The sequence below is a fragment of the Saccoglossus kowalevskii genome, chromosome 7, assembly GCF_978046115.1.
Source record: "Saccoglossus kowalevskii chromosome 7, keSacKowa6.1, whole genome shotgun sequence".
NCBI lineage: Eukaryota > Metazoa > Hemichordata > Enteropneusta > Harrimaniidae > Saccoglossus > Saccoglossus kowalevskii.
In genome coordinates, this window is record NC_140647.1 from 29,121,519 (window position 1) to 29,140,571 (window position 19,053).

Below are 19,053 nucleotides of genomic sequence, written 5' to 3' on the forward strand. Positions count from 1 at the left end.
GCGTACAATCCCCCCCCCCTTCAGCCCGCAAAAGAAATTGACAAATCAATTCACAAACCCAACCCACCGGAGGTCTCCTTCGGCCACGTCAATAGGAGGCCCCCCCCCCCCCCCTACCGAATTATTGGAGCCGCCAGTGATCATCATATGCGCAATTCTTGAAGCTATAAAAATGTAGAAAATGTTTACTAGGAGTTAATTATCCTTAAATGTATATAGTTTTGAGATTGAAAAAGTATTTTGTTATTACTATATAACGTACACCAGAGTTCACCATGCTTTTGGTCTGTAAGATTAAGCTCACACCTGGGAATGTGCATTGCAAAATGTTTGTTAAAATGTTCTGTTGAGATTCAGATTTTAGAATGTATAATTTAAGGGGGTCAAATTACGGTAATATCAATTTGAGGTGCGTCTTTGTCTGGTTCAAATACTGGTTGATCTCTAACTGGTTAATAACGAAAGTGCATGCCTCAATAATGATAGTAGACATAAATGGGCGACTGCACTAGTTTTTTTTTTTATTATATCTTGTTCATACATGTGCACATCGAATTTCTTTAAATTTAATACTGAGCTGAGCACAGCCTTCAGTGTCCAGGATAAAAACTCCTCTAATTACTTTATTGGCCGGTTGGATTTTGTATAGTTTAAGCATAGTTTTATTGCTTGATGTGTTTTCTGAAATAAATTGCCCTCTCATGGCTAAAGTTGGAGAGTCTTTCGGGAATAGTAAGCAAATAACACCGAATAAACGGCAAGGTAAAGACTATGTCTAATTATAGTAAACACATACTGCGTGCGTGACTCGAACCGGCGCTCGCGTACGGAACCTAATCGCCTCGCTTCACGCCACCACACGTCTTCCCCTCGGCCACCGGGCATCCAACAAAAAGGATGCTTAATAACCGAGCTTATTACGTGCAGAGAACATGAAACCCGTCCACGCGATCCGCGCCACACAGCGTGGCCAGAATGCGGCAAAGGCCTTCAGATCTGGCTGTAGTAGGATGGTGAAAGTAATGGTACAGCATTGTAAACGGTTGTTAGGGGCATTAGGACCTTTCAATTAACAAACAATTTGCTGTGTGGTTGTTGATTGTGACACCACTTTTGTTGTGAACTAATCACTAGTACAAGAAAGAAAATGTCGAACTTGCCAGAATGGAGAGATTGAGGATGAAAAACATTTCCTCCTAATGTGTTCACACTATGATGCATTAAGAAAAGACTGCCTAAACAAATTTCTTGCAACACCGACCAATCAAAACAAAGAAGAAAAACTAGTAAATATACTTAAAACAAAAGCCAAAAATATGTTAATTAATTTAGGCAAATTTGTATAGCAAGGCTTCTTAATTAGAGAAAACTTCATTAAAATCAAAATTACCAGCTGCCTCTGCCTATTTTTTTCTCTTATTGTTTTTTTCATTTCATTTTAACTTTCAACATTTAACTTTATTGTACTACGAACAATATCTCAATTAAGGATACGATTATGAATAAAGATTATTATTATTATTACTAGTATGTGTGGGATCGAATTTACTCATTTATGCTGGACCATTGATGCATGTATGGCTTGTGTGTGGTTTTAATTATTCTTTGTTTTGAGTAAATAAAATGTATCTGTTTTGTGCGTGTACGTGGAGTATGCGCGTTCGTGTTGACTCTTTATATCTGCTTTTGATAGCGCCCTCTATTTATACCCTGATATTTAATATCACTCATTATACAGAGGGCGTTTGCTCCCAGCTTTGAGCATGCTCGGTAAAGACCCGGTAAGACCGAAGGTTATGCCAACTTAGTTACTAAATCCGTGAAATTATCCTGCCTTGTACTATAGTTGGTATTGCAATGATGGAGCCTATCTATAACACGATTCTGAGAGTTATCGGGGCGGTCACCGTGGGATATATTTCATTCAATTTGCTATCGAATATTCTCCGTAGTATCAAGGTCTATTTCCTATCCGGTCCGCTTGGATTGGCCACAGATCTGAGAAAACTTGGACAGTGGGCAGGTAAGAGACGGGACGCTGTTGTCCACTACAGAAAGTTCTTTTAATTGTGACCGTGAAAGATGTCTGAATCATATGATAGCAACTCAGTTCAATATGCGTACAGCTTTTCTATCCGCTCAGTTACCTAGCTCAGTGTGTCGTAGATATAGATTAGTGATATTAATATTAGTGGTATGTCCATTATTGGCCGTTGGCGTCGTACTCCCTCAATCTGTAGCTTGGGGGGAAATTAGTTGCTGAGCTAAAAATTTTTTCCCTGAAATATTTTTTGCACAAAAAGTTCTTGAAGTTCCCAGGGTTATTAAATTTAAAAATACTACATGTACGTATTGAGGTGAAACTATAATAATCTTGTTTTTAGTTTTGTGACTATCGGTATATGATATTGCTGGTTTTTTTAAAGAAGGAATATAAACTGGTTCTTTAATGCAATGTCAAGCACATGAACAGACTAATTGTACGATAAGTGTCTCTGGAATAGTCTGAACTGAAAAATCTAATTATTTCATTTATTAATGTTTATTTTTGTTTGTTTATTGTCTTTGGAGTGAGACATTATTCATTTATTTCTTTATTTATTGACAAACAAGTCTGTATTTTTATTCTCTAGTTGTGACAGGCGCTACAGATGGAATTGGTAAAGCATACACAAAACAGGTATGTTGTTCTGTTTAAAGCAACTGTATCTGTAACTATCCATCTTTTCCCTAATTTTTAACATTTAATATAACATTTTCTTGTCACAAACCTCAATTTGTAACAACCATCACTGAAATGTAGACAATGAAAGCATGTACGCTATCACAGTCCCTCCATAGTCTATAGAGGGACTATATACCAATGTTGTCCTTTAAATCACTTGTAAGAGGTTTGAAATTAATTGTAAGTCTATGTATGGTCACAGACAAGGGACTGCTATTTTTCATATCGATAAAGATTTTAGACAGGCACTATATTTCCTGGCTATAACCCTAGTCTCTGGAGGGTGCCATCTATTGAAATCCAGGTTTGTGGAGCAAACCTTGGGGGATTGAGGTACAAGATGAACTTATGGGGGGCCCTAAGCAAAATGTCGATAATGTGTTATATATACCAGACAATAGACTTTGTGGTGTGAAACATATTAAATTGTAATAGAAAAAATAAAATAAAATAGAAAACATGTTTCACATGTGTGGAACATTTTTTTAATGTTTGTACAACAAAAAACGCAAATACTACATATAGTGTCACTGCGTTATAAACTGTATAATGGTTTATACAGCCAAAAATAACAATATCTTCCATGTGGTGATGTTCCAGTTTTTAAAGCTAGTGCCAGAAATCTATCGCACTAGTAAATTACGTGCTGCTTTGGTGTTCAAAAGTTATGTGCGGTAGTTGTGAAACTATATTGTGAAGACTACATCTGTACAGAAATGTACATTATTTGCATTGAGCACATGTTTCCCCATTATTTTAATTTTATGATGTGTATATTTCTTGTTTACAGCTGGCTGCCAAGGGTATCAATATTGTTTTAATCAGCAGAACATTGACCAAGTTACAGAGTGTTGCCATGGAAATAGGTACGAGTACAATGATCGATTTCATAAATCATTATCATAATTAAAAGACATAGCTTTACATTATCTTGCGATAATGTGAATCTCTCTTTGTAAGTAAATTATTTCAACCAAAAAACCCCAAATTTAAGTGTGAATTTGTTTAAAATTCTGATGGTGATGATTTATAATAACAATAATGAATTCCTCACAGCCCCATATTGGAATTGCAGAATGATCTAGATGCGATAATGTGTTTGACTTTCTTCACACATACAATATGGCATTGTGAGAAATTCATTATTGTTTAAATAATGAAAACAATATTTGTATTATTTTGTAACACATGTGTTGATGTAAATGAAGGATGTACTGTTGTTTGTGCTCACTTCATACCACTATATGAAACACTGAAATATTGTGTAAACAAGTATAATATTTTCCAAATGTTGTATGAATCGTATGAAACCCATATGAAATGTAACTCTGTGGGATGACTGGCATTTTTCATTATCAGCTTTGTTTAATTGGTGTTCTCAGAATCACAGTACAAAGTCAAGACGAAGGTGATTGCTGTGAATTTTTTTCAAGGAGTTGAAATATATCAGGAGATTAAAGAAGGATTGGATGGGTTGGAGATCGGAACGTTGGTTAATAACGTAGGAACAAGCAGCTTACCCGATTGTTTCCTAGATATCCCAAATTTGGATAAGGTAAAGTTTATTCCTTTCAAAACTGTCAGGAATTGAATATTGTTTAAGTCATACATCATCTCCCAGTCCAGTATATCATGCATTATTGCACAATATTTATGGTCTGGATACGGCTTTTGTGGCCAAAGGTCGTGCAGCAGAAATGTCAGTTGCATCCACCTTTTCTAATACACAGTATGTTGTGGTGTGGCATTTAGTTACAGACAAAAAACTTACAAATAATATTTTTCTTTCTCAGCATATTCCAGAAATACTTAACTGTAACGTGTTGTCATGCACAATGGTAAGAAGTACATGCATTAAATTCATATATTTTTGTATCGGTGTATATTTCATCTAATCAAACGCACTTTTCATTGTTGTAAAATTAATCAAGCACTTTCTAAATTTGATTTTGAGATTCAGGATATGATTTCACTTGAACTGTACAAAATCCAAAGCCTTTATGATTCTTTCAGTAAGCTAGCATTAATACATATTAAGGTACAAGTTTGTGATTGATGGCAAACAAATGTTTATCTTTTCTTGAATCGCTAAGAAATCATAATTATTTTGTCTACTTTATAGTCATGTTTTGGTTGTGGGTATGTATAAATTGATTGTTTTTTGCTTATATTGGAAATATTCTGTACCTGTTATCTGTATAAAGCACTCTGTTTTTTATTTCAGATGACAAAACTAGTATTACCACAGATGGTAAAAAGGTACGTACACAGAATACATGCACTTTACTATATAAAATTAAACTTCTAAAACATGTAAACTCTGATCAATATCTGGGATCATGACTATGGATTCTTGGTGTGGATAGATGACTGGTGCAGCTCATTTTAGATGTCAATGAAAGTAAATAGTGGACAGGGACTATGTCATCACTGACAATGACATGCTTTCATTTGAACTACAGAAGTAAAGGTGCTGTTATAAACATAGCGTCAGTAGCGGGATATCAGCCGAATCCATTCAGTGTCGTATACTCATCAACAAAGGTATGTTCTGGCCACTAATATAAAGGGATGTAACAGTCAGTTTTATGATCTGCTCCATGTGGCATGTATTCGTCCCAACGAGTATTTTGAACATGCCCAAACCTATCAAATTCAAAATTCACACGTGTCTCATACATATTGAGATATACACTTCCATTTGTTTCATGTTCCGATTCATTTCATTTTAATTACTGCATTTCCAGAGCCATATTTCTGACTGGCCGTAGCCAATCACAATTATAGAACAGTATAACATGAATTGTATGAAAGTTATTAGTACAGCAGTATACCTAAGTAAAATTTAGAGGGGAAAATACTGGCTCTCGCTTTGATGAGAAAAGTAATTTGAGGCTGGGAAGAATGCTTTATATTACGAAAGTAACATATCTAATAACATATCTTAGTGAGAATATTATTGATATCTGGTTCTCATAATCAGCATTATTAATTTGGTGCACTTATTTCTATGTTTAAAAAATGTTTTTATTGTAGCCTAATTAAAAATTAAAAATTGAATTTAGTTGACATTTATTATGATTGATTAAATTGCAAAATTTGAAGATGATCATAAACAAATTGCTTGAAGAAGATAATTTGAAAAAAAAAGATTTTACAACACAGACAAAAATTGAATTGGTTGAATAACAACTATTTGAGTTATTTTCTGTTTGTGCATGCAAACAAAAAAAGTGACCCATTAAAAGTTTCATTAAAACATTAGAACATGTAAACCTTGTGCTCAGCTATTTAAATGAACTCTCTCTTCATAGGCCTATGTTGATTTCTTTTCACGAGGATTACATGAGGAGTATTCATCAAAGGGAATATTTGTGCAGGTTGGTATCAATGTCGATTGTATCTTTACTTTGTATATAACACTGTGAATGCATATGAATTTGAGAGTTGTTTATGTATTATTAGTGTTACCATACTTTTAAATATTTAGGCTGGAATTAATTTCGTTGAAAAAAAGTTTTTTTGATGTTCAATGTTTAATATAGGACAAAAAAGCATATTTTATTTTCACTGGATCAACCCTTCAGCAAAATAAAATAAATAAATTCTGAGCAAAATTAAGTCTTTTTAACCTGACAAAACTTTTTAATGATACTGTTATTACATTAATGTTTATCTTGCATTCATATTGCAAATATTTTCCAAATAACTAATCAAATCCCAGCTAAATAACTAATCAAACCTTTGCCAAATAACTGATCAAATCTTAGCCAAATAACTAATCAAATCTTTTTCAAATAACTAATCAAATCTCAGCTAAATAACTAATCAAACCTTTGCCAAATAACTAATCAAATCTCAGCTAAATAACTAATCAAACCTTTACCAAATAACTAATCAAATCTTTTCAAAATAACTAATCAAATATTAGCCAAATATCTAATCAAATCTTAGCCAGATAAGTAATCAAATCTTAGCCAAATAACTAATCAAAACTTGGCCAAATAACTAATCAAATCTTAGCCAAATAACTAATCAAATCCCAGTTAAATAACCAATCAAACCTTTACCAAACAACTAATCAAACCTGTCAAACAACTAATTAAACCTTTTGCCAAATAACTAATCAAATCTTAGCCAAATAACTAACCAAACCTTTGTCAAATAACTAATCAAATTCCAGCTAAATAACTAATCAAACCTTTACCAAACAACTAATTAAACCTTTTGCCAAATAACTAATCAAATCCAAGCTGAATAACTAATCAAATCTTTTCCAAGTAACTAATCAAATCTTTTCCAAATAACTAATCAAATCTCAGCTAAATAACTAATCAAATCTTTGCCAAATACCTAATCAAATCTTAGCCAGATAAGTAATCAAATCTTAGCCAAATAACTAATCAAATATTTACCAAATAACTAATTGAACCTCCCCCAAATTAAAATGGCCATTAGGAGATTTGAAGGTGGATCCAATTACAACTCTATGTTTCTGCAATGGAAAGCAAAAACTGGATGGATGAATTAATAAATAAATAAATACATAACAAGGGATAAGAAACGTGACAAAATACGGTGGAATAATAAACAAAGTTATGTTGTGATTATGGGAAACCAAAGCATGACTAACCTGCTTGCATTGAATAAGCATTATGATACCAGAAGGCTTCTTAGAAATGTGCAAATAGTTAAGGACCCCCTAGCATTGTTCTGTATCATACATGATCATTACATGTAACAAATTATAATTGTCATTTCAGTCTGTGTTGACATTCTTTGTCGCAACAAAATTAAGTGGAATTGATAAAAGTGAGACCAGTTTTTTTGTTCCACTACCAGAAGACTTTACTAAAAGTGCCCTTGGTACTGTCGGGCTGCAGAGCCGAACACATGGTTATTTCTCACATGCATTACAGGTATGGAATCTACTGCTTTTAATATGAATGAGAACATTTTTGTGAATCATGGAAAAACCACATTGTTTTTTTAAGTACATGTAGTTCATTTGACAAAGGTCTTTCAGAAAAGCCTGATTACCTTGTGTGGGTCTTCTCCACAGTAGCTTTGTAAGGTCGCCTCAGCCTGCATGGACATTGATTTTATGAACAATTGATGATAGTTTTATGTTTGCGCTGTATCAACTGATAGTTGCTATAGAAACAATGCTGTGGGACTGCTCCATTCTTGTGACATTCCTATAAATTTACACATTAGACAAGCAAAATCAAGGCAACATTTCTTAATTTGTGGAGAGGACCCAGAAAACAAATACCAGGCTATATCTAAGACGAGGATTTGTACATTTGTTTGCTCCTAATACATAAAATCACAAAAATTGGAGCATTAGAAATTAATAGCTATGTTTCATCTACTTGTAATAAACATGACAAATGTTCATTCTAACTGACTGTGATACTTGTTTATTTAGGTGTGGCTCGTGAATCTCTTGCCACGATGGTACATTACACACCTCACAGAGAAGATGTTCATGGACATGAAAAATAAAGCATTGAAGGAAATAGCCCAGAAAAAAAAATGAAATATTCTCGCTACTTAATGTCAAAATGTAGTAATAAATAAGCTCTTTTGAAAATGTGTTACCAAGGCAACCTTGATTGCATGGATTTATTTATCATTGTGACAATGTATTTTCAATGACACAATGCTGGAAGAGGATTCTATGCTACATTGTGTGCCAGTCATATGGAACATGGTGCAGACTTCAATAGTATTTACAATGTGTCTCAAGCCTAGGGTGGTATCACTGAGAGTTGATATTTAGACTAGTTTGCAAGCAGTTTGTAAAAAAAAAAAGTGGAATTTTGATGCATGTATATTCTTCTATACATTGTAGTTCATAATTCCAGTCCTGAAAAAAACATGTACATGTAATTTTATAGTGAATCGTAATGTCTGATAATGTAAAGCATTGATGTCAAATATGGGCAATGGTATTTATCAAAACCTGTCTGAACTGAACATCTGAAGGACTAAGAATGGTTTAAGGTATAGATATTCGTACTATTGGGAATGGAAAGGAAAGGAAAGTTTCCAGACGGGAGTATATTATACGTTATTGAATACAACAAAACTCATAATTCTTGACTAAGTATTTTTATTACATAGATTTCTTTCAACAAGTTCCATGCTTGGCTATTACTGTACCAAGTATAAAATACTGTATAGTAACTATCCAAATGACATTTCTGGCTGAAAATGGCCAATGTTTGGCCTTGGCAATAATAAATAAGAGTGTACATATGAAATAAATAAATATTTTTGTGAAAGGCATTTTAAGTTCGGCAATGTGAGAGCTCTCTTGAAAAAAAAGGGAAAATTTTGTATTCTATATTTTTTCTTTCTAGTCTACATTAAAACTTTAGTACCATATAATTATGATTGATATCTAAAATTACACTGTTGTGTACTCTACTAGGTAGATAAGAATGTGTCCTACATACATGTAACCTTGACTTAACACTGTACAATAATTATCATAGTCCTAGACCATATTAAATCAGAATGTGCCAACCAATGAATGATTGAAGATCGTCAGGGCGATGGACTGGGTTACAGGAATCATGTGAGGTGGCTTTTCCTATCTTAAGTAGAGAAGCGTACAAGAACTGCAAGGGAACTTAAATCGCTAAAAGTTGTTGCGCCACATTTAGGATCAATGGTGACCAATGCAACATTTCCCACAAACACAACCCCCCTCCAACAAGCTGCGTATTAATTTTGATGATAAGTAAAATTAAATGGTTTGACAGTACTAAGATCCAATTTACATCTCTAAAACGAGGGTCCCAGCAATATGGCAATGGACAAAACAAAATGGAGGGATTGTGAAATGCCACAAAGGGTGCACTTAAATTTGCTGACTATAATCTGATGAAGATATTTAGTGAGACAATATGGCCCAATAAATGAACCTTGGCTGGTGAAGATAGTGTAATTGCATCTCATAGTTAATGGGTATTCGTATTATTATTGCACCTCATAGGTAATGATAAACCTGGTATCTCCGCACAATTTTTTTTTTTTTTTTTTGAATACTATTCAAACACACATAACATGATGTTTAATGTAGATATAATGACAGTACTATATCTGCAGTGATATTTTGCACTAAATGTTACAACAGTTAAAGATATGCACCATAACTATGTGATAAAATATGAATTACATTTGAGTTAAAAAATTAAGTTTAATACTTCAGGCTAAAAATCACTATGATGGCAGTCATTTTGATTTGAAAAACACACTGGATGCCTCAGTAAATATAATCCTATTTTGGCAAATAAATATAATACAATAGGAGGACAAATTCAACTTTTTATGATAATATTACATAGATAAGACTACTATTGCACTTAACACACATGTCAAATGTGAAGTTTTTTTTCTAAGAAATCCATCCAGTCTTTATTTTTGTAGGGGTCACGCACGATTTCATAGATATACTCTCAATTATAAAGACATTGTGCTGTGTTCCGATATGGGTCCAAAATGTGATACAGTCAATGCATGTAAAATATATTGTGCTTACAGAAAATTCGAACGAGTGCTGCGCAACATTAAGGTTACAATAACATAGCTTGCTATGCGTAGATCACTATAACGACCCCAACCCCATACATCGCTATAACGACTCCAACCCCATTTATCGCTATGACGAGTCCAACCCCATACATCGCTATGACGAGTCCAACCCCATACATCGATGAGTCTAACCCCATACATCGCTATAACGACTCCAACCCCATAAATCGCAATGACGAGTCCAACCTCATACATCGATGAGTCTAACCCCATACATCCCTATGACAAGTCCAACCCCATACATCGCTATGACGAGTCCAACCCCATACATCGCTATGACGAGTCCAACCCCATAAATCGCTATGACGAGTCCAACCCCATACATCGATGAGTCTAACCCCATACATCGCTATGATGAGTCCAATCCCATACATCGCTATGACGAATCCAACCCCATACATTGCTGAGTCCAACCCCATACATTTCCTGTGACGAGTCCAACCCCATACATCGCAGAGTCCAACCCCATACATCGATGAGTCTAACCCCATACATCTTCATGACGAGTCCAACCCCATACATCGCTATGACGAGTCCAACCCCATACATCAATATGACGAGTCCAACCCCATACATCAATGAGTCCAACCCCATACATCGCTATGACGAGTCCAACCCCATACATCGCTATGACGAATCCAACCCCATACATTGCTATGAGTCCAACCCCATACATCGCTAAGTTAACCCCATACATTCCCCGTGACGAGTCCAACCCCATACATTCCCTGTGATGAGTCCAACCCCATACATCGCTGAGTCCAACCCCATACATCGCTGAGTCAACCCCATACATTCCCTGTGACGAGTCCAACCCCATACATTCCCTGTGACGAGTCCAACCCCATACATTCCCTGTGACGAGTCCAACCCCATACATTGGTATGATGAGTCAACCCCATACATCGCTATGAGTCAAACCCCATACATCATTATGACGAGTCCAACCCCATACATCAGTATGATGAGTCAACCCCATACATTGCTATGACAAGTCCAACCCTATACATCGCTATGATGAGTCAAACCCCATACATCGCTATGATGAGTCAACCCCATACATCGGTATGATGAGTCAACCCCATACATTGCTATGACGAGTGCAACCCCATACATCGCTATGATGAGTCAAACCCCATACATCGCTATGATGAGTCAAACCCCATACATCGCTATGAGTCAAACCCCATACATCGCTATGACGAGTCCAATCCCATACATCGGTATGATGAGTCAACCCCATACATCGCTATGATAAGTCAAACCCCATACATCGCTATGATGAGTCAAACCCCATACATCATTATGACGACTCCAACCCCATACATCGGTATGATGAGTCACCCCATACATCGCTATGATAAGTCAAACCCCATACATCGCTATGATGAGTCAAACCCCATACATCGCTATGAGTCAAACCCCATACATCGCTATGAGTCAAACCCCATACATCGCTATGACGAGTCCAATCCCATACATCAGTATGATGAGTCAACTCCATACATTGCTATGATAAGTCAAACCCCATACATTGCTATGATGAGTCAAACCCCATACATCATTATGACGAGTCCAACCCCATACATCGGTATGATGAGTCAACCCCATACATCGCTATGATAAGTCAAACCCCATACATCGCTATGATGAGTCAAACCCCATACATCATTATGACGAGTCCAACCCCATACATCGGTATGATGAGTCAACCCATACATTGCTATGACAAGTCCAACCCCATACATCACTACAAGTCAACCCCATACATCGGTATGATAAGTCAAACCCCATACATCGCTATGATGAGTCAAACCCCATACATCATTATGACGAGTCCAACCCCATACATCGATATGATGAGTCAACCCATACATTGCTATGACGAGTGCAACCCCATACATCGCTATGATGAGTCAAACCCCATACATCGCTATGATGAGTCAAACCCCATACATCATTATGACGAGTCCAACCCCATACATCGGTATGATGAGTCAAACCCCATACATCATTATGACGAGTCCAACCCCATACATCGGTATGATGAGTCAACCCCATACATTGCTATGACAAGTCCAACCCCATACATCGGTATGATGAGTCAAACCCCATACATCAATGAGTCCAACCCCATAGTTAGAACACAATTATCCCCACTATCCCTACACAGTATTATCTGTTCCTGGACTTATCCCGCTTAGATCTGGCAGTCTTGGTAGTTTTTCTCGCAGCCTAGCCTCACGCTGTTGTAATGTAAGTTGAGCCTTTCTTCTTATTGCACTGTTCAGTCGACTAGATCCCCACATCCAAAACCATTCCGGTAACATAGTAGACACCCACAACTGTAGAAAGAATTACATTAGATGTGGTAATCACAGTAACATACACAAGTGTTTGACAAGTTAAGTTTAAATGATCACTATCTCAAACACAGACAGTCATGTTATTTTAAACTTCAGGAGTTGATGAATTAGTAATTTTTCGATAAAAAAATGCTTAGAGAGCATACGAACATTTCCCTGTCTTACTGTATACTTTGTTCGTGACAAATTTTCCATGATGCAACAGTGGAAATGTACGAAAGACACAGATGTATTTGAGGTATGGTACTAAAATAACTGTGAACCTCTTAATTATTGCAGATAGAAATATTAGCGATTTGACGATTTTATATCATTAGGTATATCAAAAAGACCAAATTTAGAAGAATTTACTAACATTTTATGTCGTAGGAGCACAGAGAAATTGTCATTGCCAAAAAAAAAAAATTTCACGATTCATGAAAATAAAGCTATTCACAGTACTTTGTGTCCTAATTATCAAATCATTCAGACGTATAACCTTGGAGGGCAACTTTAACAGATTTCAGATTAACATAATCATTTTAAATAGCTTTGTCAACTTGCGTTTCTCAGGCTGACACAACTATATATATCATGGTGGGAAAACATTCCTACAAATTGTATATTTTTTAAAACTGTCACTTTAATACAATATGTTTGATCTCGTATCCACAGAGGCTTCACTAAAGACTTGCAAATTATTGCTGCCAATAAATCAATAAAATCAGTAATTACATTTCTCATTACTGTTTTTGCTGCCCTAATTTTAATCGGCCCTTGATATCAGCCTATTTTTACCTGTAGCGTATGAGGCCAGTATCCTGTGGTCCTTGAGGTGACTCCTAGCGTAGACACGGCATGCCTCGCATAGACACCAGCCGAGGGAATCAACAAAGCCGGACTGCCATCTGTGTACTCTGTCATCCTTGTTGCAACGTAGGATGGTAATAAACTCTGTACCGTGATGCCATGGTCTTTGTACTCGTACTGTAAAGATCTGGAGAAATAATCCAGATATGTCTGCAAGAAAATTAACGTTTTGTTTAAACTGTTTCGGCAAACGGAGACATATTCTGCAACTCAATCTTCTCATCATCATCATCGTGAGAAGTGAAAACAGACATTAAAAATTCCAACACAACAGACCCTTTTCTTAAGTCTGGAGCCGTCACGGTTTTTTGTAGGAGAGGCCTTTCAGGTAAACAAAGAACAGGAGACTTGTGAAGCCATGTCTTTGCATCATGTACAGCCATCAAAAAGCACTCTTTCAAAGGTTTTAAATTTAACCCATAAGTGTGTTAAATTATGATACCAGTTGATCAAAATAGGTTTCTATGGCAATTAACTGAGAAAATCATAATAACATACATTTATGGGTTAAATTAAAAAAACAAGAAGTTTAAACATGAACAAATCATAACAACATATCACTGGTGTATATTGAGAATAAAGCATATCACTTATGACAAATATATATAGATGTGGGATGCAGTTTGGTGAATTCTAGGTATATACATACCTTAGTTGCTGCATAGACAGTCATCTGCGGCGTGGGATGCAGTGCAGTGTTGGAAGACATATTAACAATGGCACCTTTACCTCTCTCAACCATTTGAGGTAATACTAAATGAGTCATCTGAAATGAGACAACACATCATCAGAACACACCAGCAAAGGAACTGTAATAGACTGAAATGTACAAGTATGTGCTAGACATGCTGCTTTAATAAGACAGAAAACAGACTTAACCCTTTAAAGGTTGACAATGTAGCAAAGGTATATACATGTATATACTTACCATAGTAGCTGCTGCAATGTTTATATTGATTAACTGCCACAGCCTATCCATCGACACATCAACAAAATACTGTGGGTAGTCGTATACGCCAACATTATTTACTGTGAAAGAAATATAAAAGATATTATTATATATTTACTACCATAACCTATGGAGTTTCATCAGAATATTATTTTCCATTCGTATGCAAATAAATAATTATGCAAATTTGACCTTTTGCCCTCATCACACAAAAAACATCTTTTAATCTTTTTATCTGAAATACAATTTTCGTACATGTATATATACAATTGGGACATCTCTCCCAGAATGCTTTGCACATATGATCAGTAGTGTAAAATTAGAATTTTCTTTGCCAATGCAATGCAGATATGTGCAGTAACTTTATCAGTAGTGCGAAATTTGGATCAAATTTATCTAGTGATAATGGATTCACAAAGCCTTAGGAATCAAAATACAAAGTGACCCACTAATTATCTGCCATACTACACATTACAAAAAACTTAACACTCCCTGTAGAGTGGTCAGTATTAAATCATCGTCAGTCTTACCAAGGATGCCAATTTCTTTATCTTTTATTTGTTGTGAAATAACATCATAGATTTCACTTCCTTTGCTGAAATCAGCTTTTATTACAAATGTTTTAACTCCAAATGTAGACTCTGTAAAATGGAAAAAAAAAAAAAAGAATAAAATAAGAGACTGTCTCATACGACTTATTTACTACTTTCGTGTCACTGAGAATGTTCTAGAACCGTACTGTGTCTGGGTGGAATATTCTAAATTTCTTTTTAGAGACTGGTTGAATAGGTAATATAACACTGTAGAAGGCAATAGAAGGTAATGGAACATTCTAGATATTTGTAGGAAGTGCCAGACTCATTATGTATGCTGATGTAATGGTCTATTTATAGACAGTGTGGGTATATATAGGGGAGTTGTTCAGCACTGAGTTCAGATCAGAGATCTTGTTGAATTGTATTGGAGTTTAAGTATCTAGTTATTGGAGGTTTGGAGTTTTACCGCGTTATTGTACTTGATGTTTGCAGAGTATAATAATACCAGTACCAGTTGAAACCTCATCTGTTGGCTCCGTGTTCGTATTTTATCATCGCCGCCAGGGAAGTCTTTCTGTTACTGTTGCCATTTTGGTATTTGGTAATATTACGTTGCGTGTGACAGAGACGAAGATGACAATCTTCATCACTTACATCAAGATGCATGGTTAGCACGTCCTAGGTTTAAAGTAAATTTGTCACAAACTGAATGGAGATGGTGTATCAGGTTGGCTGATACTCAGATTTGTACATAAAGTTAATGTTCATGGAGTGGATTTCAATTGACTTTTATCAGTAATGCATACTGTACCTATATCCTTGGCTACTTTCTTAAGTTTCTCCATAGATCTACTGATGAGTATAATATTAACTCCATGACTGGCTAACTCCTGGGCATATGCACGTCCAATACCATCAGTAGAACCTGTAACAACTGAACAGGAATACTGTTAGTGATATGAACCATTATGTATATATTATTGATGGATGGGTCAGTGAATTAGTGTTACCCATTAAGAACAAAAACGCTCAGATGATGTCACTTGACTGTATATGGTTATTAAATACTGTTGAATACTTTATTTTCGCTTGAAAATAATTTTCACTTTTTTCGCTGAAGGAATGATTCAGTGAAAATAAAATCTAGCGAGTATACCTTTTTTCCTATATTTTACATTCAACTTGTCAATAATCAGTGAAAATAAATTCCATACAAAACACCCAAAAAGTCTTTTCAGTGAAAATTAATTCCAGCTAAAATAAAGTATTTTACAGTATGTCGATCAAATTGTGTATCCAATGTCTTCAATAAAGCAATGGTTACTGGCTAAATGTTTTTATTTGCACTCGTGCCCTAGATATGTAAACTATGGCCATGTGACCTCATTACAGATTGACACACTATTGCTAGTAACCACAATACCCCCCAACCGGCAATGTGCAAGGGATAATTACAACAAATCACAGCACGTACTGATTGTGAGTTGACAAGCATGCTATTCATAGGCATATTGTGATTACCGGTATCATGAGTGAGATAGAGGATCCAATTGAAGTGATTATCATGAGTGAGATAAGGAGTCTAATTGAAGTGTTGATTCACCTTTAAAAAAAAATTAAAGTTTAATGTTTCGTGCAGATTACTATATATACTAAAGTCAGCAGAGGCACGTATTATTTTTCATTTAAAATCTCATTCAAATCCAAATGAAATGATTGGATTGGCGTAACATGCAGCACTATGCATTATGTGAATTCATACATTATTTATAGCATACATGCCTTTGCTGACTTATATTGCTTTAATTTAAAATGTTTGTGAAACCACACTCACTTGAGGGCTGGAAATCTAAATATATCAATGTGTACTATTTTATATATTATTAATTTCTCTTTTTTTTAAAAAACACAATTGGTATTTTTGTAAAGAAAAAGAGTTGACAATGAAATGAAAAAAATTCAATCACAGAGAAAAAACAATGACCTACGGTATTACCTAAATGTGTTAATTGAATTTAGGTAAGATTAGAATAGTAGATTACATCAGTAGATAGTGGTGTCACAGTTCCTGCTGGTGGTATGAGTGTAGAACCAAAACATTCTCAGGCTGTCATACAGACATAATACAATCTGGAGCCAGTTTATTTGTACATTTTCTGTGTAATTGTGTTGAATAAGATCGGTCAAGGTACTAGTATGCCCTGGAACAGCATTCATTACAACAAAATAGCCATCAGTTTGAATCCAATTTGAAAAAAATATTATAAACATGAAGGTCTCATCATGTTCAATGTATGTACCAAATGTGAATGAAATATTTCCATCAATGTGCAAGATCAAGTTCAAGAACGGCAGAAATGCTTGAATTTGATATATTTTACACATTAAAGTGGTTGCTTTAATTGGATCATAAAACAAATACATGATAGTTTCAGCTTAATGAATATTCATGAGGCATATTTAAATGAAACCAATATTAACCAATATTGAAGATTCATTACGGTCCTGCTGTTATTACCAGTAGATATATCAAATTTATTGAATAGTTTCATTAAATTATTCTGTAATATGAGTTCTTAAAGGGCAGTAGGGTGCATGCGTATGTGTTGATAAACACTGATTTTCCCACAATCCAATGCGCTCATCTAATGGAAATCACAAGTATGAGGTTTGACCTGGGCGCAACTTGTACTAATTACTGCCAGTGAGTCTTTCGATACTTTCCAATCACCTAGAAAAATACCTAATTAGAGCTTGGTAACTTCTCAGTTTGTACTCGTTGATCTGCGCAACAGTCAACGCCATCTTTATTTATATGAGACGCATATATCTTGCGCATACGTGGCGCGACGACTACCGCACTTTAATAAAACTTGTAATTTGTTGTTAATGCAACTGATAAGCATTCTGGGTCATATTTGGCAAGGCATTAAATTGTTCATTGTCAGACATATAGTGTTTCATCAAACTTTGACTAGTCTACATATATCAAAAATATATTCATTTAGGCTGAAAATATTAAATTAATCAGATACATCAAATGATTTTTTACGGGAGAAAACAGAAACTGGTGTCAAGTTTGGTCAAGTTGTGTTCAACTACATGACATATAAATATTCATGGTGCTATCCAATATATCGGATATATACATGTATGATTTTCTCAGGAAAACACCATTGAATGCATGACGGGCGTCAATATATCGTCAATATTAATCGAGTAAATTTCACGCCCTTGGGTTGTCAAAATCGACACCTAGATCTGTCTCCCCATTTGGTGAATTCTTCAGATTTTAAGATGGTATACGTTTTGGGTGAAAGTGTCAAGCTGACATACATACATGTATGTATAATGATGGAGGTAGAAAAGAGATATAAAGGAACCGTATTTAAATACATGTACCTGCCCAGGGCCCGAAACAATTCACAAAATGCTGATTTTTTCGTACTCTGGCTGCCAGATGTACCTTGATGGCATCATGTATTCCAAGTACTGTAGTTACCGTCTTCTTCGCTACATATAATGCACCGAACAGAGCTAAAACTTCGTTGTATGCAGTCAACGTTTTGCCAAGCTCTCGAAATAAGAAATCGAACCTGTCGACGGCAGCCATCTTGAATGACCTGACCTAAATAAATTCTTTATATTATTGTTACCCATCGTGCAACGCGGTGCACTCAACTTTCATGAAGATTGTATTGCAAGTACAAAAAACGGTTCTTTCTTGATAAATCTTCCGAATCTGCCTGGGGCTTTCCGCCAATGTAGTAGACCTCGAGACAGGAAAGTGAAGTATAGGAAGGTTGGCTGAATCAAAGCTACTTGTTGTTTTGGATATTCCGACCATTTCCCGGTCACTGCCGGGGGTCACTGTAGCTTTCAACGAGTAGAAGAAATGAATAACTTGAGTACCTCTGGAAAGTAGCCTATGTGCAGGATCTGAGAATTCGACTTTTATGGCTGTGGTTGGCATAATCTAATGGGCAATCTGATTCAGAAATCCAGAGTGGTGGGCATTTTTTT

The 19,053-nt window shown here is 35.4% G+C and overlaps 2 protein-coding genes across 2 annotated transcripts; one reads left to right on the plus strand and one right to left on the minus strand.

Moving 5' to 3' along the window:
• The first annotated feature begins 1,777 nt into the window (after positions 1-1,777).
• LOC100371403 (very-long-chain 3-oxoacyl-CoA reductase-B-like) lies at positions 1,778-9,121 on the plus strand. The gene is made up of 10 exons (XM_002733455.4): positions 1,778-2,023; positions 2,634-2,680; positions 3,516-3,591; positions 4,108-4,280; positions 4,519-4,563; positions 4,950-4,984; positions 5,188-5,269; positions 6,040-6,105; positions 7,489-7,644; positions 8,157-9,121. Exons 1-10 carry the CDS (start codon positions 1,858-1,860, stop codon positions 8,265-8,267), a joined length of 957 nt encoding a protein of 318 aa, XP_002733501.2. The 5' UTR covers positions 1,778-1,857; the 3' UTR covers positions 8,268-9,121.
• A 682-nt stretch (positions 9,122-9,803) lies between these two features.
• LOC100371253 (inactive hydroxysteroid dehydrogenase-like protein 1) lies at positions 9,804-18,656 on the minus strand. Its single transcript, XM_002733454.4, has 7 exons — positions 18,433-18,656; positions 15,842-15,964; positions 15,025-15,135; positions 14,474-14,574; positions 14,195-14,311; positions 13,474-13,695; positions 9,804-12,675 (listed from the first exon to the last, which is right to left on the minus strand). Exons 1-7 carry the CDS (start codon positions 18,641-18,643, stop codon positions 12,496-12,498), a joined length of 1,065 nt encoding a protein of 354 aa, XP_002733500.2. The 5' UTR covers positions 18,644-18,656; the 3' UTR covers positions 9,804-12,495.
• Positions 18,657-19,053: the final 397 nt, after the last annotated feature.

Excerpts from the sequence above, each read along its gene's own strand:
- LOC100371403 (XM_002733455.4), top strand. The coding sequence starts at position 1,858 with ATGATGGAGCCTATCTATAACACGATTCTGAGAGTTATCGGGGCGGTC. Across the intron at positions 3,592-4,107 it reads GAGTGTTGCCATGGAAATAG|AATCACAGTACAAAGTCAAG; the intron begins GTACGAGTACAA and ends TGGTGTTCTCAG. Across the intron at positions 4,564-4,949 it reads ACGTGTTGTCATGCACAATG|ATGACAAAACTAGTATTACC; the intron begins GTAAGAAGTACA and ends TTTTTATTTCAG.
- LOC100371253 (XM_002733454.4), bottom strand. The coding sequence starts at position 18,643 with ATGGCTGCCGTCGACAGGTTCGATTTCTTATTTCGAGAGCTTGGCAAA. Across the intron at positions 15,965-18,432 it reads TTGTTTCGGGCCCTGGGCAG|TTGTTACAGGTTCTACTGAT; the intron begins GTACATGTATTT and ends ATTCCTGTTCAG. Across the intron at positions 12,676-13,473 it reads ACTGGCCTCATACGCTACAG|TTGTGGGTGTCTACTATGTT; the intron begins GTAAAAATAGGC and ends TTCTTTCTACAG.